Source organism: Cyanistes caeruleus, chromosome Z (genome assembly GCF_971803275.1).
Source record: "Cyanistes caeruleus chromosome Z, bCyaCae1.hap1.1, whole genome shotgun sequence".
NCBI lineage: Eukaryota > Metazoa > Chordata > Aves > Passeriformes > Paridae > Cyanistes > Cyanistes caeruleus.
This window is the reverse complement of record NC_141732.1, coordinates 3,447,237-3,470,506: the sequence shown is the minus strand read 5'-3', so window position 1 is coordinate 3,470,506 and position 23,270 is coordinate 3,447,237. Positions and strand designations below refer to the sequence as shown.

Genomic DNA, 23,270 nt, shown 5'->3' with positions numbered 1-23,270 from the left:
GAACTGAAAAAAAAGTGGCACAGTTTGCAATTTTTTAGGTTGCACATTAGCACAAAATTCTCAAGCACATGACAAAACTCCTACTGACTCTACAAAACACAAAATTAGCTTCTATGAGTATCTCTGCCTCTAAAACTGCAGCAGAAGAGACACAAGTTGGAAAAAAAAATCCAGAATACTTCTCTTTGAGAAGAAGAAGAAGAACAAGAATTAGATTTTCTCCCTAAAATAAAACAAAAGTATGGTCTACCTATTTAGGAGCTTGACAAAAAACAATGACAAATTTTATTAAGTGCATGTGCATCTGTATTAAAGACAAGCACTTAACCTGATTTATAACCTCAGGCCCTACAAAAGCTCACAGTCTTTATCTTAGACTTTGAAAGCCACAAGAATTAAATGTTCCCCTTCCCTTTGGGATAAGCTTAAGGGGGCTAAGGATAAAATATCCAAATTTCAAATCACCTTCACAGACCAGGAGCAGGTCATTGTAGCTGAATCCAGTGGGGCACTCACAGCGGAAGCTGCCAATCTGATTGATGCAAACTCCATTGGCACAGATTCCTGGGATTTCCTTACATTCATCAATGTCTGAAAGGCAGTGGAGCTACTTTAAGTACAGTTCATCATTTTCTTACACACTGCAAGGATTCTCGTTTTAACTGTGTTTAAAACTGAGCTGATACGTTCCTTTTAATCTACAGAAATTACACTCAGGTTATAAAACCACACATAAGCCCATTATGACAGAAAATGGCATATGAAGTTTAGGAAGTGATCAAAAACAGAGCTACACTAAGTATTGGCAAAGATGCAGAACTTACAAATGTGCAGAGAAGTCCCATAGTATTTTTTGAAGGCAAAATGTTTTATTTTACTGATTAAAACTCAAAATCATGAACTAGGATGCCACATGAGCAAAATACCACAACAAAATGTAGAAATTAAAAAAAAAAATCCACAAACAGAAAAATTTCACATAAAAATTCATCTCAATTTATTTCAGCACTGTAACTCCAAAATGAAATTTAACAACTTTAGTATATGAAATGTTTCTTTTGCTTAACATTTTGTAGGCACAAAAACATTATGCAAAACAATTTTTGGTTAAAATATGACTGGTAAAACTTACCAACAGCTTTTCCAGTGTGGATGTCAAAAGTGAAGCCAGGAATATTTCCACACAGGCTCTTGAATTCAACTAGAGTAAAATAGACAGTAATGCATTTTCAGGGAATGCATGAATCTCCCAAGAATAACCTGCAGTTTTCTAAGTTACTCAAGAGTAGTTTCTACCCTAATATATTCAGGAGAACAATTTTCTCCTCTATAGCTTGTATTGGAAATTCAGATTGCCAATAAATTAATGCAGATTGAAATAGTAATTCAAACTATCCTCAAATCTTTCCAGACTTTGGCACATGAGTAAATGTCTGATTTGAGAATGCAGCCATTCAATTAGGTTTGGTTTGGTTTTGTTTTTTTCCTGAATAGTTCTCCTTAAGGTTTATTATTAAGGTTTTCTAAGCATCTACGGTGTGAATCTACAGCAGCACTTTCAAATATGAGAAATAAGTATAATTTACCTGTACCTAAGCTTCTGTCACAATACTATATATTTTATTTTCCATGGAATTACTGCAGATTAATTCCACTGAACTGTTCATCAGAATGGAGTCTGTGCTTTAAAAAGAGATGCTCCAAAATCCCCACTTTTTTAATATGCTCATTCTATATCCTCTTTTTGCACTTGGAGAATGGGAAATGCTTGGTGCGAAGTGCAAAATAAATTAACCCAGACTTTTCTAGGAAAGGTGTTTGAAATGCAACATAAAGAAAAAATTTCTAGCATGGATTCTATTCATTATTGCAGATGATGTTTCAGTGGCAGAACAGTGCTTTCCAGACAAAAAGTTATTACACACTTACAGTAATAATTTTTTATCTAGATAGAAATATAAAAAAATGACAGCCCTACAACTATGTCAGAATTGCATAATTCTACCATAGGAATTTGTACCTGTTTGAGGGAAATGAAGCAATTCCAGTGTGAAGACACAACCAGTTTGAATGAACAGTTTGCAAACAATAACCATGCCAATTTTCAGCACCTTTTTAGGTGCTTTTTAGGTCATATCAGCATACAAATTATCCAGAAAAAAGTATGTTTCAATATTCCATTTCCTAACTACTGCCAAGGAAGCATTTCAAATAACCTGTGTGGCAGATTATTTGTACATTCAGGGCATTGGATTAAAGTGAAATATACTTCAAAAAAGTGAGTGAAATTTATAGAAACATTAGATTAACATAAAATTCAAAGGGTTACTGGAATTTTAATATCTGGAGACTTCCCTGACTGCTTGGCCCACTGTTGGAGCTGCTGAGGAAATACAGGAAACCTCTTTAGCCAACAGAAGGAAGAGAATGGAGCCTGCCTTTGATGTGTTTCTAAACCTGAAATGCTGACAAATTATTCTAGCACCAGAAAATGAAAAACAAAGAAGTCCTGTATTCCTGCAAGTAATGCTCTTTAATCTGTAGCAATTATAGTCTTTACTGGCTGTAATTTGAGTTTCTTATCATCTACATTTAATTGGCAGCTCCTCAGCAGCTCATGATTCTGAAAAGTTTACCATTATAAATGGAGTAATTCTTGCCTCCTTTACACCAAACATCCCCATTATTAGCAAATTTAGTTAATCACTGCTCAGAATGATATTTGGCAAAATCTTTTTCCCACATTCATACATATTCAGTCAATTCTCTAAGCCAAGCAGGATCCAGGATCTGAACATCAGCATTTTCTCCTTTCTTCTGTCCTACTGTTTAATGGCTGCTTAATGCTCAGCCAGGTTATTCTTGCAGTACAGAGCTGTCTACCACAGTGCTTTACAATTTACTGCTTTACAATTCAGCAATTTACCACTCTTTCAAAGATAATCTTTAATGCATGTTATTACAATAATTTAATACAAATTAATAATAATTTAGTATGTTTTACATACTACTTATCTGTAAGATTTGGGGCTTAGTAACTTAGTTCTTTTAGAACTTAGTTATTTTCTGCAAGGAGATTTATGCCATTTACTGCTGTCAGTAAACAGATCAGACAAAAACAGAGCCCTGTGACCACTACCCTGTCCTAGTGGGCAGTGATCTCCTATTTCTGTGATGAAACACACCAGGTCTGGGAGGATGAGAAAGAGGCTCCAAGGGTTGCAGGACCTCTTTCCTTCTGTTATGCTACCTCCATGTTTCATGAATACCACTAAATTCACTTTTTCACACTTTTTTTCCCCCCAGCTTTTACTGTGTAGAGAAAGAGTATATAATTAGGTAAGGATTGTATGAAAATGTCTTCATACAAAGTGCCAAAATAGCCACACTAAAACATGCCAGAGATTTACCTTCTGCAAACTTGGCTTTGTATTTTGAAAAAGCTTTCAAAACCCCATATACTTATAACTATACTGTTTTTTAGAACAAAAGATCTGTCACATACCAGGAAAAAAACCTGAGATCAGGCACTCCTGAAATTACCAAACCATAAAGGAGTTCTGTACATTATTCATTACCTCTAAACAATGAAACAGCTTTCTACACTTCTCTGGGTAAAAAAAACCAAAAAAAGTACTATTATTTCTGATTAAAGTCTGTATGTTAATAGTTATGATCTACATAATGTGTAAAACCAAACAAAACAGTTTTTACTACTTAAAGTCATCAAACAGAGACTGATTGGTAAGCATAAACAGAGAAAAAGGAAGAAAGGCCTGTTCACTAAGGGGGGCAAAAAAAGGGCAAATGTGTGGGCATGTGAAGTTCACTTACAATCCTCATCAGGGCAGAATAATGTTATTAATGAGCCACCGGGCTCAGTCTGGTGATGTGGTTAGGGTCAGTGTACCCCAACCCCTGTCTGTGATGTGCACCCCACACCCAGACTGCAAAACAACTGATTACAGAACATAAACTCAGCTATTCAACCATTTCCACTTGGAAGCTGAGTTTGATCCCTCACACAATCCCTCTTCATGGTAAAAGGTTTCAACTATGCCTGCAAAAACAGTAAAGTCATTTAAAAATGCTAACAAGGCAATATTGAAGTATTTCAGGAAATATTTAAACCCCATAACTGCTTGCACAATACCAAGCAATTTTGGTTTTAACAAATCATTAAAAGCTGCAGAAGTTTTTGAGAATTTGAGTGTCACCAATCTAGAAGGAGAATTCTTTTTTCTACCCAAGAACATTAATTGCATGAATCCCTGCTAGCAGTTTGCTGTACTTTTCTCATCCTGCTGTCACCATTATGACTATTTTATGACATTTAGATAAATGACTATGGGAAAGAATTTCATGAGCTCTCTGTGGTAGCAAATATGTATTTCCTCTCTCAAGCTTATTTCCATTTCCCATTCCTGACTGCTAGGAGCATTCTTTCATTCTCCCTCCTCCTATGTAAGAAAAAGAGAAAAAGGCTGTTTTCTCTTATTTTCAGTCCTATTTTCCTCCTCTTTACTGTGAGGGAAGATCTTTCTTACATTATCTGTTGTCTACCTCACGTGACCAGGATAAACCACTTGAAATGGAAGTAATACATTCTTTATACTAAAAGCACAATCACAGCACCAGAGGCACAGATTTAGTGATATAAACTTGGGGCAAGTACAAACTGTGTTTGTACAAAACAGGCACATGAGTTTTTAGTTTTATCTTAGCATCTTTGCTCTTTTTCTCAAATATAAAGATCATTCAATTAATGTCGGGTTTCCTTCCAAGCTGATGGTTCTCCCATCAATGACTTTTCCAAGTTGAGCTTTCAGGGATGCTTTATTTCAGGAAGTCAATTCTATAAATTCTGACTGAAAATGAACTGTCTTTTATTATTTTCACCTCCATTTACAGAAGAGAATTTTTTATTTCCCATTGCAATGCCCTACTTACCAGGCAATTTTTGCAAGTTCAGTCACCTTCAGTAAGAGGAAATGTGAAAGTAAACAAGCAGATCATGAATCAAACGTGAGACACAGCTGAAAAATCTAGAAAGGCTTCCTATACTAAGTTTGAAACCCAATCTTGATGTTCTGACAGACTAGGACTACCAGGATAAATGTGTCTCCAAATATCAAGAACTAAATTCCCAAAATGTATTAATTTTAGTAATTAATTATCCTAAACTAATTATTCTGGAAGACACACTAGACAGGAGCTATCTCTGGTCAGCCAGTATCTTCAACACCAGTCTTACTGCTCAGTAAAAGTTCTTTCAGGCTGAAATGTTAACTTTAACTGATAGGTCAAAGCAGCAGATAAGCAAAGAAAGTAACAAAATAGGGTGACCACAGAAGGCTTTACCTGTTCCTAGAGTTGGACATGGCTCACAAGGTTTGTTCCACGCTTTCCCAATATTGTATGTGCAGCAGCACATCCTTTTGGTCACATTGAAGGGAAGTTCATTCTCACAGGAGGTTCCATTATAGCTCCTGTAGCAAAAGCTTTTCCTCATGTCTGGTTATGAGTAAAGAAACACTTATGAAGTAATCAACATTATGATAACTACCATACTATGGAAATATCAACACCCTAACAATCCAGACAATGATTCATTAACTCTGTTTCCTGAATGCAACATAAACACAGGCATTTCACAATAATTTAAGGATTGATGTATTCTACAGTCTTTGTTTTAGACTTATGTGACATATTTTCTATATTCATTAAAAGACACAAGGTGGGAAAAGGCAAACTCCTAAGAAATCATAAACACAGAGCAGATACAAATGGATCATGAGATCCATTTGCATGGTAAACCCCACCATTTGGAAATGATCAGCTAAAATAAACCAGTGAACAGCGAGCCCTGTTAGGAAGTGAGAGCCCTTGAATGCTGCATGCCAATCACAGGAAATCTTTCCTGACAACATGACACCAACTGGGAGCTAAAAATAGACAAAGTAAATACAAAGCACAGGGTCTGGCCCTTTCTTGCAGTACTAGAGATGACATTTCACATACCCATGCAGTTGTGTCCTCCATTCACCTGCATATATTCAAGTGGGCAAATGCAGGTGTAGTTCCCCAGGGTGTTGTAGCAGGTGCCAGGACCACAGACACCAGGGTGTGCAACACACTCATCAATATCTAGAGAGCAAGAAAAAACATTGCAGTTAACAAGGGAGAAGAGGTCCAAGTCCAAGCAAATGTTTCTGAGAAATATGACCATAATAAACCACGCTAAGATAACAAAAATGCTTCATTCAAAGAATAGCTTGGAAAATACAGTTCTGTTTTTAACCTCTAAGTTTAGCTTTAGCTCTCTTAAGTGCAAGACAGCACACTAAATAAACTAAAAGTTCTTGAACTTGCCACTGAAAATAGGAGCAAATCATCTTCATGAAAGACATTCACACCTCACAGCAGGCTTAACCCCTTTCGAGTTTTTGGGTCAATTTACAATTTTGGTCGTAACAGTTATGAAAAATCTCAAACACAGAAGGAAAACCAGTATGAACTTTACTTCATATTGAGTAACTTAAACTGTTACTCTCACACCCAAAATGCAGGGAGCAACATAAAACTTGCAAGGGATACAAGTGAGAAGCCAGAAATCATTAATAACCCCTTAGTTTACTGAATACACGTGGCTGAGGTCTATCATCTAAAATAAACATTAGTATATCCAAGTGTTCCATTTCTAACTTTGTGCTAATTGTATCACTGGTGCCAAATATAATGATTTTGGGTAAAACTCTAGATAAGGGTAGGGTGTACCATGCCCACTTATGGATTTAAGGCTAAAAATTAGTGGTTTTCATAATAACTGCACTGTGACAGAAGAAAAGGCTTCAAGGGACTCAACCTTCACAGATTCTTGTCTCTTCACTGAGGTAGTAACCTTTTGGGCATTCACACTGGAAGCTGCCAAAAGTGTTGATGCAATTTCCACCTTGGCAGAGACCTGGCAGCTCCTGACATTCATCAATGTCTGAAAACAGAGGGGGGGAAAAAAAAACAACTCACAATATTTTCATTCCAGAATGAAAAGAAAGAAGAGAATTTAAGTACTACCCTGAAATTTTGCCAACTAGTAGCTTTGAACTGTCATGTGTGGTTTTTTGACTTCTAAATTGCTCTGCAGGAATGCATGGATAAGATGCTCATTCTCTTCCATTCAAACAGCCCTTAAGGAATAGTTTCAGCTTGTTAAACCCAATGTTCCATTGCTGTTTACAGGAATTTGGCATTTAATTCTTCACTTCTGCCCATTTATTGGAACCAGACCTGCTTTGTCTGATGAATATTTCCTGACATTTGCACCTTCTGCTGATGAGCTGTGATTTTCAAAAATGACTTATCCTTCAAGGCCCGATTTTAAAATCCAGTTGAAGTAAGGAAGCGCACAAAAGGTATGCACAAGATTGTTTTCCTACTGAAATGGTGTTGGACTTCCTCAATATTCTTTTGCTGTGTGCCTTTTCATTTTGTTTTCCAGTTCACATTAACAGTGGTTTTTGCTTTGCACTGAATATAATGATTTCTGAAAAATGCAGTCTTCAAAGATGACCCCTTTTTAAAAATTATTATCAGTCATCACAGAAGCTCACCTTCTAAAATAATAGTGATGGGATTTGGTCTGAATCCTTCTCCCCCTGGACAGAGAGTATTGTATTCAGCTGAAGTATAATAAAAAACAACATGTCAGTCTCACAAAAAATAAAATTAAGACAACAGAATCATAAAATGTCACTTATGTTTTTAATGGCTGTTCTTCCATACAGTCATTTGGTTTCTACTTTTTTGACCTATTCACAGTAAATAAAACATGTGCACTAGATTAACAGAAAACCAATGTAAGATAAGGAGGAATGCTCTCTTTTATAGCCATAACCTCAGATTCAGAACCTTACAGCCCCTTAAGGCAGGCACAATATTGATTTTTCCATACTGTGTCCTTACAGAGGCATGTACTTTCTGTTTTGATTAGTTCTTTAGTATGAAATGCCAGTATGCCACTGATAAAGATAAGTGTTAAATTTGGAATTACTACTGTTAAGAGGCTGTAAAGGACTTGACATTTGTGTATCATTATTCATTAAAGACCTCTAAACCTCTACAAAGTTAGTAACTATCATTAACCATTTTGAAAGTACTCAAGAGTGACTTAGACATAAATACACAACAGTTATCTACACTCTTCTCTGGAGAATAATGAAGCCCTCCAAATTAAAGCCATGATTTGAGTTCTAAGCATCATTAATTTTTAAATTTTTTTAAAATATTTTTTTAAATGGGAAAAAAAGATCAAAATAAAGTGCCCAAAGCTACCTAAAGTATCAGCTGGTCTGGTGGGAAGTGCCTTCTAAAGACAGCACTGACTCATTAGTGTGAGAACAAGCACCAAATCAGTCACAGAAGACTAAAGGTCAGGTCTGTGATGCTCAGGTCCACACCTCTGCACCCCTGTCCCTCTGACAGTGGCAGAGAAATTGTCTCCTATCACAAATGTACAGCAACACAGTAAGGACTGTAAATTCTTTTTTCCCTCCCTTCTAAAATAAGGCAGCACCAGGAGAACACAAGAACATTTCCTTACTGCTGTTGACAGGGGGACAGGTCTCACAGGGGTTCCCCCAAGCCTTTCCCAGCGAGCAGCAGCAGGAGGAACGAGAGACTCCAACCCCAATCTCAGTGTTACAGGACAGGCCCCCATCCCCTCTTGGTCCAAACTTCAGGTAGCAGCTGCCCACACGGTTATCTAGGAGAAAAGCACACGTGGTTAGAGCTGCACACCATAATCCAGGCACAGAACAGCAGGCATTCATCTGTAACTTCATACTTAGAAGGAGGAATTCGGGGAACATTGTGCTCTTGAAGTCATTAGCTCTTCAAGAACATTGATAGTTATTGATGTCAAGACAGACAACACCAAAAAACTGCATAATTGGATATGCAGAATTGTGGAATCATTGTTTTTCTATATTATTTGCATAAAAGAAGTAATTTCAAAAGTGATACTCAGAAAGGTTTTTCTTACCCACACAACCCACTCCAGTAGGATTCAGCTGGAAGTCCGGAGGACAATTACATTCGTATCTTCCAGGAGTGTTTACACAAAGACCATTAACACAATTAATAGGATCAGCACATTCATCAATATCTAAAATAGGAAATCCACATTCATAAATCTGCTCATTGGAAAGAAAATAATAATTTTACTTTCTAAGACAACAAAGCAAGGGAGTTTCAAATGCAAGTGGATTTTAGCTGAAATGGAAGTTTTACAAATAACTCACCAAACAACTCCAAATAAACTTTGTTCATCTGCATACTTAAGAAGCCACCCTTTTTGCTGATATGTTTCTGAAAAGCAGTGATTTACCTGTACAATTTCCCCCAGTTCTATCCAGTTCATAGCCATCATCACAAATACATCGAAACATTCCTGGGAGATTATTGCAGGTGCCAAACACACAAATATTCTGGAAGGAGCATTCATCCGTGTCTAAAGGAATATATTAAAACCAAAAAGTTACACAGCATTGCCACATTATTGCTATTATTATTGCCCATGTTGCTATTATGTGTCATACCACTATAAAAGCAAAAGGAGACACATGCAAAATATTTTAAAAACTAACCTTTTTGAGTTTGTGCAGAATACTACTCAAAATCTGCATTTGAGAATTTATATTTGTAAAGAAAGTGTAGTAACAACAAAGAGAGTGTGTAAGCATCAACAGCCATATCTCCTTGGAGGAAGAATACAGGGAAAATAGGAATATAGGAAGCAGGAATTATCTGTGATTTCCTCAAGTCTACATTGAAACAGTTATTTAGTAACTGCACACAGATGAGCTAAAATATATCTAAAGGACTGCCTGCATGCTCATCTAAATTGAAGATGAAATCAAGTTGAAAGACACTGACATAAAATTGGATGACTTTGGTCAGCTGCAGTGTAGAAAGGAGTTGAACACTGACACCACAGACTGCAAAGCTATGTTTTTAGGCACAAACTGTCAAAGACTTCTGAGTTGAAAGTAAGTAGGATAAGAGTGGAAAAAAACCCCTCTATGTACTGTCAGACAGCAGGGCTTTTTAAGTTGCCAGAATAAAGCAGCTGTGGAGAAGGCAAATGCAATTCTGGCACGTATTAGTGAATTATTTTTAGCAGATAGGGAAGTGGAAAGCATTAATATCATTTTACAAAGCACAGCCAAATCTTTGCAATTCTGAGTACAGTGCTCCGTTGATGAACTAATTTTGCACAAGATGTGCAAAAGGGGTAATAAAATTATTACAGTAATAAAGTACCTACTCTTAACCTGTCTGGATTACCTCAGCCACAGGTTGAGAAGTGATAAAATGCCTCTCTATAGTAATGTATGAGAAAGGTTAACTTCTGAGGGCACTTTGAGAGACACATTTTTAAGGAAAAATGAATACTTAACATCCAAAAGTCCTGAGTCAATTTAATCTAGAAAATAAAATTTCTAAATACCCTTGAGTACAGCCATGGAATGACCTCCAAATCAGGTCACTGAGAAGCTAATGTACTGACATCTCAAGGGACTTCTGAAGAAAGGGGATTAATAAGTTGTATTACAATTATTTCATTAAATCAAGACTGGATTTTGCCCCTTGATTGTAGAAATCAGCCAAGGACTCTCCTTACAATAAGGCAAATTAATATATCAACTTCAAAGGGAGAGAAATAAAAGCTAACTTCTTTTAAGAATTCAGCACCCAGGTATTTTAGTTCTCCAAGAGCATAATTTAATCAATGGAATACTTTCAGATCTCTGCTGTAATGACAGTAATGTATCAAGCATTTCTCCAAAATCCTTCAATCGTTGGACCCAAATCCTTCAACACACTGAGCCAAAATTAAGGATTACATTGTTTTTCAAAACATTATTTGGCTGAAATAGATTAGGGGATTTTTATTAGATTACTGGCACCACTGTAATATGATTGAGCTGCACCAAGAAATTCAGTAAAGATGATTTGCAATACTTGATTAACAAATCTTACTACAGAGTAGCACAGGTAATTCCTCAGAAGCACCTGAATTGTGCTGGAATCTGATCCATACATGTACACCTGAATGTTAGAAAATGCTATGCCTGGACTGAATTGCAGAGATTAAACTTTGAAAACTTTTTTTTGTATAAAAATTTTTAATTTTCAAAGATGCTATGTGGTTTCCACCAGTAAGCACGAAGTAACTTAAAAGCTTTGGGGCACCAGCTAAAATGTTTTCACCTATTATACAGACATATTAAACAACAACAACAAAAGGTTTAAGAACACAATAGGGAATAAAAGCTGAACTGGACTAGAAGGAAAACACAGGATTTTCCACACACTATCCAATAGTGATAAAAAGAAATTAAAAAAAAAATTTACAAAATTGCTGAGGCAAGCCTCTACTCTGGGATTTATGGATGAAGGCCAGGAAAACATCATAAAAAAGATGAAAGCAATCTTCCAACGTAATTCACATAGAAGAAATTTCTTGTATGTGAAACATGTGGTGCTTTCTCTGCTTCCAGGTGGAGGTCCTGTTGCTTGTTCTTTGCTTTAGAGCAGCCAACACAAAGCCAGAGAACAAAGCTGGGGCAGCAGCAGCAGCAGCTCACCTTGGCAGGACTTGCTGTCAGAGGCAGGAGTGAACCCCATCTCACACTCACAGCGAAAGGCGCCGGGGGCGTTCAGGCACTGCCCATTTTCACACAGGTCGACATTCTCTGCACACTCATCAACATCTGTGGGGGACAGGAAAACCTCTCTGAAACTACAGGTTTCATCAGCAAAAATACACACAAATACATCCTGATGTACAAAGTAATAGCGCTGTTGAGCACTGAAGTTATAAAAAAGAGTATTTATACCCTGAAGTGAACTGAAAGGAGGCAGAAAAGAATCCTTTTCAGTTTCCAAAATTATTCCTTTCACTTTGCCACAATTCCTTATTCCTTGTTTTTCATTAACAGATGACTTTTTTTTTTTTTAAATAATGCAAGCTTTTAAGATTCAGTACCAATAATCTTGACAAATAAGTTAAATACCTTGCTTAAAAAGTCAAAATTTTGCCTCCAGGTACATACTGCTATGCTATTTTGACAAAAAAAAAATTTTAAAAAGGCAAATTTTCCTAAATCATACATTGAAAATTATTATCATATTAATTTTAGAAAATTTTCTTCGAGGGTGAGGAACACTAAAGTACTGCTTGCACACCAGGAATTATTTTAGTATGCCCCAAAAGAGCTATAAAGACAGAGAATGGCAAGGGAGGGCATTCACTACTGCAGTCATCATAAAAAGTGATAATTTTGTCAGCTATGCTTATGATTGTCCAAAAACAATTTTATATGCTTTCTTCATTTTAGTAGTCCATAATTACTATTACATCTGATTTTTAGAGAAACACAGAAGCTCAATATAGGGATAAAACTTTGTACTCATGAACCAAAAACTTGAAATACAAAAACAACATCATATTTGGAGGTCTTTATTCTCAACTAAAAAACATTACATTACTAATCAGAAAATCTTGTTTCTAAGCTGTAAATTAATTTTTATTTGTAATTAGCCAGTTAGCCAATAATTAATTCATTCACAGTAATTTTCTAGATATTTTACTATCATTAGGATGCATTTCTTCAGACCTTTAAATATGCTGACCAAATACAGGATGTGTTAAAAGTCGAGAGCAGAGATAATATCAAGTCTCCACTCTGCAAGTGATAAAGACCAGAGTAGCCCAAGACATAGTAATTAATATTCAATATAAAATCTTTATACTTTCTTTAATACATGTCAGTTTACCTTGAGTCACTTGCTGTGTGAATAACAATTTTCATTCTCACATACAAATCTAAATGCAGGGATCACAGGCAGTAGTTTTTAACTGCAGTTTGTTTTTCTTTTAAAAAGTCCTGTGTTAATGATCACATCCTGTTCTACTAATAGAGTGATGGGAAAATAGATGATTCCTGAGAGAAGAATTGTAACAGAGCTGATGTTTGGTGCTCTTGACTAGAGGCACTGCTGCAAGTAGGACATGCATGTTCAAAATAACTGGCATGAAGATGAGGAGGAAGAAGCATCAAACAGGAACTTCCCCCAGAAAATGGACCCAAGTGGGACACAAATCAAAAGAACAATCAGGTGCCTCTGACACCATTTCTTATATAGACAGGAAGCATCTTGACCTTCAATTACATTTTCACATTTATTGTCTTGCACTGTGGGCTTAGGTCTAACTCACAAAGGTTCCATACAAAAGAAGAACCACCAGTGACAAGTCAGGCGTCACAAAACTCCTTACCAGAGCAGGTAAAGCCATCTCCAGTGAATCCTTCTGCACAGGCACAGTGGTAGGAGCCCGGGCTGTTCACACACTGGGCGTTGGCACTGCACCGCTGGGTCCCATTGGAGCATTCATCAAGATCTGCACATCGGGGTCAAAAAGTGCAGGCAGCAGCACAGCAATTAGTAAACTGGCTGGCAATTAACTGCCAAGATAACCAGCACCACTGCAAACATGATTTGTGACTCCATAAATACACATATCTACTACTGGATGATACAGGGTTAATCTACAGTGACTCCATTTTAATGAGCCTTCCTTCAAATTACAACGTGTGGGACTGGGCAAAATATTTCTGAGCAACAGATGGAATTCAGCTTACTCATTACTTGGATGTTAATGTCATGTTAAAGAGCTTAAATTCAAAATTAGTTTAGAAAGAAAAAGAAACTGAACCAAAGAAATGTAGTGAGGTAAAAATCCGCCATTTATTTAGCAAGTCTCCTCAAGTAATAGAAGAAAGTGAAAATAATGCAACCCCATGAGAGTTGATACAATCTATTCACCTGGATGTTAATATGTATGGGAAAGAAAAGAAAAAAGAAAAAAAAGGAAGAAAAAGTAAAAAAAGGTGAGAAATCTCATAATATGGTAATTTTTTTTAGCACATTACATTAATAAAGCCTAATGGTTAAATGAAGCTACTGCTCCACAGATCCCAAAATGTTCTGAAAACAAAAAGCAAGTATTACAATCTTTTACCCACCAAACTGAAACATGAAGGCAAGGGGACAGACACAACTACAGCAGCCCAGCAAATGCAGATGCAGTTTTCCCACCCCTCCAGTCCCAATCTGTTTTATATCAGGGTCTACAAATCAGATATATTACAAGACATTTTCAAAAAAATGTTTGAAGGATTGGAAATATCCTACTGACAGGAAACAGTAAAACAAAATCTATTTAATTTCTGTGTTTTTCTTCATTTTGCACATTCTAGTAGCAGTTGTATATAAACTTAGTAAAATATGTAGTTAATTCAGCAAGATGTTACAGCATTAAATTTCTAAGACAGTAAAATGTTTTATTTCTTAGAAAACCACATCTATGAAAGATAATCTTTCATACCCATCAATCCACAGGCTACAGCAGACAGAAGAAGAATTCTTTGTTTCTAATGGACTAATCACACTGTCATATTACAGACTTTCAGAAAAAAAAAGTGTGGGGAGAGAGAAAAAAGAGAAAAAAATCTTTATTTTCTATATACTTACCAATACACTTAATGCCATTTCCAACCCAACCTTCTTTGCAGGTACATTTAAAACTTCCTGGCACATTGACACAGGAGGCATGCATGTCACAGTTGTGAGCTCCAATTTCACATTCATTCACATCTACAAGCACAAAACAAACTATCAGTGTTTACATCAGAATATTAAAAATTCTGTTCCTTTTACATATTTCCACTGTGAGGGTTTGCAGTTCTTTAAAAAACAAATGTTTAAGAACACAAAAATAATTCAAGCAAGCTATTTTGTGTTCTGTATTAGTAAAAAGGAGTGAAAATTACAGTTTACTCTTGTTCTTTTTTTGTAAACATGACAATCAGCCCACCTTCCTACAACTGCTTTTTAGCTTGAAAGTAATGTTCTTTTCCACAAATATGAAATATTCTGATCTAATATCTAAAATTGGGATGAGGCCTTTGGGTGCACAGCCACCTTTCAGTTATAAAAATAATTATACCTCCAGGGCTGTGGTGGTTACAGAACAGATTCCTAAAGACTGAATTATAGGAGAAATTCTGTCAGCTGCTTTTGGATGAGTCTGGATTCTTGAGAGCATGCAGAAAAAAAGGTACTGCTTAAACATCACAGGAACTTGTAGAGTGATTATGAGTGACTAAAGAACTTTAAAATTTGTTGGCAAAGGTTGAAGGATTTATTGTTTACTTTTGTTTTCCCTCTTGCTCTTTTCTTAGACCACATGGCCATTTCCTGCAGCTTGATTTGAGAAGAGTACATGTGACAAATGAGCATTGATAAAATACTTCCAACACATCTGCAGCCTTGCCACCCCAAGCCATGTTCTGTGACACGGATGTTGACACAGCCTGTGCTGATAAAATCTTTTAAATTAGTTTTTAAACTAATTTTAAACTAATTTTTAAACTAACTCCAGCATTGATACTGGTGAAGGAACATTCCCTTTAAAACTCTAGTACATGCTAGCAGATGTGAAACACTCATATATATATAGAAATATACATAGATATCTACATCTCTCTTGTGTGTGAACACTGGGGCATTTATTTTACCTGGAAGTCAGCCAAAATATGTGACACATTCATTGGAAATCTGCTTTACCTGTGCACCCTGTGGTTCCTTTCTTGACTGAATACCCAACTTGACAGTGACAAATGAAGGAGCCTTTGGTGTTTTCACACTCCCCAAACATGCAGATGTTGGAATTCAAATCACATTCATTCACATCTGTAGGTGATTATAAATTAATTATTAGTTGGACATTATTGTCATTCTGGAACACTTTATTTCAGGTGAAAATACCTACTCTATGAGGTCATAATATATTTCAGCTGTTCTACTCTGTAAATTCCCTAAAACAAGTAAGGATAAATGTGAAGTCCAAATACCACTGTTTTGTGGTAAAACAAATACCATTTGTTTTCACCTTTTTTTGGAATGCTAATTAAAGGAATATGAAGCAGAATTTTTCTTAGACTAATCACTTAAAATAATTTTCTTAGAACATATTCGTAATCATAATAACTTTTTTCCAATTAATAATTTTTCTGGACCCCTCAACTAATCCCTTCTCAGTATACATGTTCCATTACAGTAAAATCACCCCTATGTTTTTTAACTATGGGATCTGGTTCATTGTTAAAGACCTACCAAAAGGTATATAGATAATTTTTTTAAAAAATAATATATATAATTTCAATACCTACTTTCAAGGACACAGTAAAAAGAATATTTCCAAACAACACCCGAAGTATTTTCAGGACTTGTGCTAAATTTGGTGCATACAGCTACTTACCAACACAAGCTTTCATGTCTATAGAAACCATAAATCCATCGTAACAGAGACAGCGATATTCCCCTGGGATATTGGTACACTGCCCACCATCACAGATATCTGGGTTGTTTTCACATTCATCAATATCTGAGGGGCCAAAAAAAAGCAGATAGTAATTCTGTCACTCTGGCATGGATGGGCTGGAACACCATATTGATTTTGGCTGAAAGGTACGATGCTGGAACTTTTCAGGTACAAAAACCTACCTGCACATGTCCTGACATCTGGCATCAGAGCATAGCCATCACTGCAGCTGCACTCATAGCTGCCTTCTGAATTAGTGCAGTGGGTGTCACAGCCTCCATTCATTATCATACACTCATCAATATCTGGGGAAGAAACACTGGTAGCAGTAAGTCTACTCCTTTAAGAAAAAAATTCTACTTAGATTGTACATAAAAAGGTTTATCAGTAGCATCATTCTGAATTTCTATCCTCATTCTGTTCTGATTTATACTTTGTTCATTTTTCCCTCTTTCAACTGCTTTTTCCTCTGTGAGAGCAAGTGGCTAAGTTAAATGTTCCTTTTGTTCCTGTGTATTGCTAGGGGTGTGAACAAGAGCACAAGAAACAAAGTTTGGAAACTATGAAAAGGGAAACCTTGAGAAACTTAAAAACAGAAATGTAGCACAAATTTGTATTTTTCTAAAAAAAAAAAAAAAAAAGAACTGTAACAAGCAAATAAAAAAGCCCTCTCAGTTCTGCTGCACTCCTTTGCAAGGAGTTGATGTGCTGGCAACTACATAATTCGGTACTATTACAGTGAAGGATTAAAGAGACACATATGATAAGGAAAAGAAAAGTGAAAGGTAAACCATCCATGTATGGGGCTTTTCTTGCTTGATCAAAAAATCTAGGTGTATTTTCTGGTTGTAAGCTCAACCCTCTGATTTTAATGGAGTCATACAGTAAGTATAATTCATCTTTATAAACCTAGTTTATATTCCTTTATATTTCTGTATTTCCACAACAGCTCACGATAAACCTCAGAGCACAAGAAAAAACAGCCCTGCTAATTTTCAAAAGGAAGGTATGAAATGAAATAAAAGCAAGGACAGATGGAACAATGCAGCTGAAGCACAAATTCCCATGTGCAGGTGCACAACACTTGCCTGTGCATCCCTGTCTGTCAGGAGTGGGCTGGTACCCAGAGTCACAGAAGCACTGATACGTCCCAACCATGTTCACACACTTGCCATTTCTGCAGAGACTGTCACTCAGTGAACACTCATTTACATCTGGGGAAGAATCATTCATATCAGTTGCAATTCAGAATATTTAACAGCTTTAACAGCTCAGGTTCCAAGGAGAATGAGAGGTTATATAACTGATGGCTTTCGGGTTTATTCAATTTCTTTCTTGTTCTTGGTGTGTTCCTGTTGGAGTTCTGCACAGTATGTTTAAGCTAGTGTCCAAAGATTTTTCTTCTCTGACTCAGGCCTGAGAGCATTAATTACAGAATCTGCTGGGCATTAATTACTAAGTATGCTATTTTCCATCAAGAAAATAAGCCAAAGAGATAATACACTTCTTCTTTGACTTTTTTCTTTTTTTCCTTTCTTTTTTTTGGTGGACTATGTGCTAAAAGGAAAGATACATTTCAACACAGGACACCACCTTTTTGTAACTGATTAAAGTTACTTCCATGAGTGGTGCAGTCTTTCAGTTGCTAAATAACCCCTAAGAGGCCTTGTAAAACACTCCTCTTTGGAGTCAACAGCATTACTGGCACTGAGGACTTCACAGACTTTTAGTTCTTGTTCTGAAGATACTAATATAAAGGAGGAGCATTAATTAGTTTAAGAGATTCCCGGGACCCTACCTTTGCCAGAGACTGACCATTCCTCAAACTGCAGATTATTTTCCTGAGTTGAAACTCACCTAAGCATTCCTCCTGTGATGGTGACAGCTCATGGCCCAGGGGACAGTCACACCGAAAGCTCCCCTCAGTGTTCACACAGGTGCCACCCCTGCACAGCAGAGGGTTGCGTTCACACTCATCTATATCTGCAAAGAAACCATCACATGCAGATATAAAATGGACATATGTAAGGGGCAACAGAGAAAAGCAATTCCCAATGTCTGCAAGTGACAAAATAGAAGGACTGTTTCATGGTGTTACTCCTTTACTCATGCTGCACACCATGGCAAACAAAAACTATATATCATTATTAACTCTAAAGGTGGGTGGTTTTTTTCTCTCAAGAAAATCAGAAATTCATTGTTTAACACTAGATATTCAATAAAACATGGGACACAAGCAAAGGCAGCAAATTTTTGGACACTGCCCTTTAGAACAATGTATTAATATGATGTATTTTTTTTTTTAATTGCTTAAGGAAACCAGACACCTGTTCATGTATGCATTGAAATTCCTGTCTCTGGATGCAGTTATGGTGGATGTTCTATACTGAGTTCTTACCTAAATGGTTCCTCAGTTTGGTGACTCCTGTGTATGCCATGGTGTGGCTGGGAAATATTCTGGCTACAGCTCATAAAGGCAAACTGAATATTTGACTCACAAACCTGATAAAACCAGCTAATACTACAGTATGGACAGAGGGAAATATAAACAGAAGATGTTCAAGGTGGAGGATGCACTCACACTCTGGACTCCCAGGAAAGTCTGAAAGTATGACAATTTGCAGGAAAACAAGCAAAGGTGACAGAGGCGTAAGTCAAGATTTTTTAAGGTGGCTGGACACTTTTTGGTGTCTCCAGACCCATTCTTACAACTTTAAACAGATTAAAGAGATGTAAATTTTTTTTTTTCGAGTAAATGCTGTGAGAATTTCTTGAGTCCTAGAAAAGGCAATGAAAAGGGATTGACACTGGTTTTGAAACTCCAGCTTTCTATTCCTAGCTTTACCAAATATTTGGGTACCCCATTAGCAGTTTTTAAATGAATTGTGTGAAGAGTTACTGCCCTTCTAAAATATCTGTACAGAGTAAGTGTCTCTTAAGGGTAGAAGTAATTAGCACAAAGAACAAGCAAGGCTATATACTTAATTCAGTTATCTGTCTCTATAAACAGCATATCTGACTCTTTGGTCATGAAGTCACAATAATGACACATCTGAAGTGTTCAGTGTGGCAGTTCAGATAACAGGCTTTACACAGCAAACAGAGACTCCAGGACATCCTGGCAACACTTACCCATGCAGTTCTTCATCATCATAAATCCACTTTCGTAGCCATCAAAGCACTCACACTCGAAGCTGCCAGGAGTGTTGACACAAGCACCACTTCCACACAAGTCTGGGGAGATCCTGCATTCATCAATGTCTGTTTCACAGCAGTTGAGGGGCAGAAAAATCAAATTGGGTTTAAGGTTATCCTGCTTTTCACAGAAAAAAAAATTCACTATAAATTAAGTCTACAGAAACCATTTACAGTATGCAAGTCAATAGAGAAAAAATAATTACTTATAGATACATCAGATTATGTGAAACAGTTAATGAGAGATTTGCAAGGCTGTGTCCTCAGAGCTCTCAGGTCATAGTAAACTACGTTAACAAGTTTGCTTCTATTAAGTGTAATTTAAGGTTAGATTCTTAAGGAAATAACTAAATGTAGAACATTCCAAGCTATCATTCTTACAGATGTATCAACTGACTCCATGACTACAGTGCCATTGATTATAATTTGATTACTATGAAGATATTTATCCAGTAGTAGCACTATGAGCTTACATACACTATTTCCTTTAGGAATTAACTCCTATCAAAGCTAGATTTACAGTTCAGTGGTTGTCATGCTAGTTAAGTTTGAATGAAACCTACTGCAGAAAACTATAGCAGAAAAGACAGAAGAGCTCTTTTTAAATCACACTGGTAATGAGTCAGAAATCTCAAGAGGAATTTTGACGTGGATATGATCCAGTGAAACAGGTCAGTGTTGCAGAGGAGGGCTGCCCATGGATAGGTTTCTGCTAGGTGATGACACCCATTCCTCACAGATGTGTGGAGGTGTCAGACCCACGTGGCAGATCTGGGACATTACTGAGTATCTGGGCTCCTATACAAGCTTTATAAAACGATTTCCTGCTGATTTAAAACAGCCCAAAAAGTCATCTATTTAGGAAAACCTGTTTCTCTACAGCTGCTTAGTGGAATGATTTCATCACCATGGAACAGAAGTGAAAAAAGCTTTTGCAGAAGGTTTTCTGACCTATTCTGGTTAGTTCAGGAATAAAGTTTGTTAAATGCATTCTTCATCAATGCAATCATTATAAAAACAAGGAAATCACCAGTTAGGGCAACACTAGCATCCAGACCAACCTCACTGAACATGCCTTACCACCCACACTTCATAGTTATTACTCAGACACACTCATGGACGCCTGTATGTCGTAACAAAACCTCCTTCATTTTCAGCACAGAGCCACCCACAACGCAGGCATCCAAGTTCTCACAGCCACAGAACTGTAAAGCTTATCTTCAGATTTTCCAGACAGTAAAGAACAAAATCCTAAGCTTGGAAATTAAACGCACGTGTCTGTATGTTCCTGCGTTCATGCTGCACTGGTGTCAGAATAGCTGAGGCACCCTTGTGTATGCTCAGCCATCAAATCTAAATGAAAATTAACTTGCAGCCTCTAAATTCATTTGGTAACACAATGACCAGAGACTAAGAAACATAAATTAAGATAATATCCATATTAGAACACTAAACCTGGCTTCACTGGTGATCCTTATTGATTTTTCAGGTAGTACTGATACAGCATGACCTGAGCATCGTAAATACCAATTATAAAAAGAGAAAAGTGTTGTATTCATTAAACAATCAAGGGAAACTTGAGATTTTTGGCCATTCTGTCTAAAGATTAAGCTCTTAGAAACTGAAGGAAATGAATGGCATTAGGTTTCCACATCAACAAGCTATGTCATGAGCAAGCCCCTCTGAAAAGCACCAGGGATATGGTGGAGCTCCCATCACTGGATGTTTCCAATATGGACAGGGTGCTAGATAATCTCATCTGGGTTCCCTTTCCCCACAACAGGTCGAAGGAATTGGCCTTTTCAGGTCTTTTTCAACCAGATTTTTCCATGATTCTACTGAAAACTGTGGAAAATGCAAGGCTTACTTACCTGTACAGTTTCTTTCCTCCATATCTAAAGTGAATCCACTGTTACATCTGCATTTGAAACTTCCAATTGTGTTTCTACATTTACCGTTCATGCACATGCCAGGGAACACTTTACATTCATTGATATCTAGGAATAAAAACAAAGAAAGTAATTAAGGATAAAGAATTAAGCAATTCTTAAGCACAAAGGTATATGGAATCAACAGGAACTTCCTAATCCTTCCTACCAATTCCTCTTACGCACTGAGCATAAAAGGCTGGGTTTGGGATAGAGGGGACATCCCTGGAGACTTGACTGGAAGTGAGACATTTGTGCTATCTGTGTTTTCCTTGCCTCACAATACCCAAACCAATAATTAGAAGTTTATGTTTATCAGCAGTCAAAGAAATTCAGAGATACCCTCTGAGTTGAAATTCTGGTATGTGTATTGTGCTCAAGTTTGCCTTGTGCCACAATCAATATTCCTGGCATTCCTGAGCCAGCTTGTGAAATACCCAACTATTACCAGGCTGACTGGGTTTGGACCAGGCTGACTGGGTTTGGTTTTTAAATTAAGACTGACAGAGTTTTATCTGGAGCTCAGATCTGAAAATGGCATTTTTTATTTTTTAGATTATCAGCTGAAATATTTCACCTCTCCTCAATGCTGGGTAACATAAACTGTTAAAGGATCTTGCACAGCACAAGGCTGAATGACCTTTCCTACACTCTGTGATATAATTTGCTGAGGCAATGCTCTTAACTGAGAATCACCTTCAATGAAATAAACATCTACCTCCCATGCATTTCTGTGAGTGGAACACAATTGTGTTCCAAATGTAAAAACAGAAAACCTCAAAAACCTTGGTGTAAAAACACCAAACCTCAAAATATCTCAGCCTAGATAAGATTTATGAAATAATTAATTTTTTTAATTGAACAGATGTTGATAATACAATAAAATTATTGTTTCTATTGTTGTTGTTATTTTCCTTATTTCTTTAGTAAATGACCAACAGAAATCAAGAGCTTTGCCTGAGAGTAATGGCTCCTGAAAATCAGGGCTCATATGGTGAAGCAGAGGTCCAATCTGTTACAGCTTTCTCAAGCAACTCAAAATATTCCAAGATAAATGCTTCAGAATATATCCTTACAAAAAAAAAAAAGAAAAGAAAAAAAATGAAAACTAACAAATTACTGGAGCTTCTGGACACAGAAAACTAGTTTTTCTTCTCAGATTTTAGACACCTGAAGACACTTGGATCTGGTTTCTTAACATTTTTCAGCTTATTTGTTGCTGCTCTGCAGAGATGAAGCTAGCAAAAACTGGACTAAATAAATACTTTTATTTACTCCTTTATCACTGCAGATCCTTGTTGTCACTGCCCTCATGGACATACCCCAACAGATACCCTCTCCTTTTAATCACTCATTGATTTTGCAAACCAGAGAAAGAACCCATCTCTCTTCAATCTCCCAGAGAGCCCTGGTCAAATTTTAGTAATATTTTATGTTTATATCTCAAATAACTGGTTTCACAGACCATCTGACACTCAGTTCACCCCCTGCAAAGCATGACCTTAAAAAGTGTGTACATTCTGTGTTATTCCCGTAATTCAGAGCTGCTCTCCTTTCAGGAATTCCCTTCTTCTCCTTACCCAATTCAGACTTTGCACCTTTTGGTCTCAATCTCCCATGACAGCAGAGAATCCCTCCACCTGTACCATCAGCTCTTTAAGGCAAATACCTTTATGCCATCTCTCAAGCACACTTAA

General features: G+C 36.8%; 1 protein-coding gene across 2 annotated transcripts in view; it reads right to left on the bottom strand.

The window, feature by feature from the left end:
• The window catches only part of FBN2 (fibrillin 2), a 119,204-nt gene that overhangs the window by 23,409 nt on the left and 72,525 nt on the right, over positions 1-23,270 (bottom strand). For both annotated transcript variants that reach the window (XM_086866620.1, XM_086866619.1), the window contains exons 26-44: positions 21,517-21,642; positions 19,583-19,711; positions 18,308-18,433; positions 17,539-17,664; positions 16,633-16,755; positions 16,388-16,513; positions 15,694-15,819; positions 14,599-14,721; positions 13,343-13,465; positions 11,649-11,774; positions 9,386-9,508; positions 9,041-9,163; positions 8,600-8,761; positions 7,611-7,679; positions 6,866-6,991; positions 6,022-6,147; positions 5,362-5,514; positions 1,133-1,201; positions 466-591 (exon numbers count right to left, since the gene is read on the bottom strand). In XM_086866620.1, coding sequence (XP_086722746.1) covers positions 466-591; positions 1,133-1,201; positions 5,362-5,514; positions 6,022-6,147; positions 6,866-6,991; positions 7,611-7,679; positions 8,600-8,761; positions 9,041-9,163; positions 9,386-9,508; positions 11,649-11,774; positions 13,343-13,465; positions 14,599-14,721; positions 15,694-15,819; positions 16,388-16,513; positions 16,633-16,755; positions 17,539-17,664; positions 18,308-18,433; positions 19,583-19,711; positions 21,517-21,642 — 2,331 coding nt within the window. The remainder of the gene's footprint in view (positions 1-465; positions 592-1,132; positions 1,202-5,361; positions 5,515-6,021; positions 6,148-6,865; positions 6,992-7,610; positions 7,680-8,599; positions 8,762-9,040; positions 9,164-9,385; positions 9,509-11,648; positions 11,775-13,342; positions 13,466-14,598; positions 14,722-15,693; positions 15,820-16,387; positions 16,514-16,632; positions 16,756-17,538; positions 17,665-18,307; positions 18,434-19,582; positions 19,712-21,516; positions 21,643-23,270) is intronic.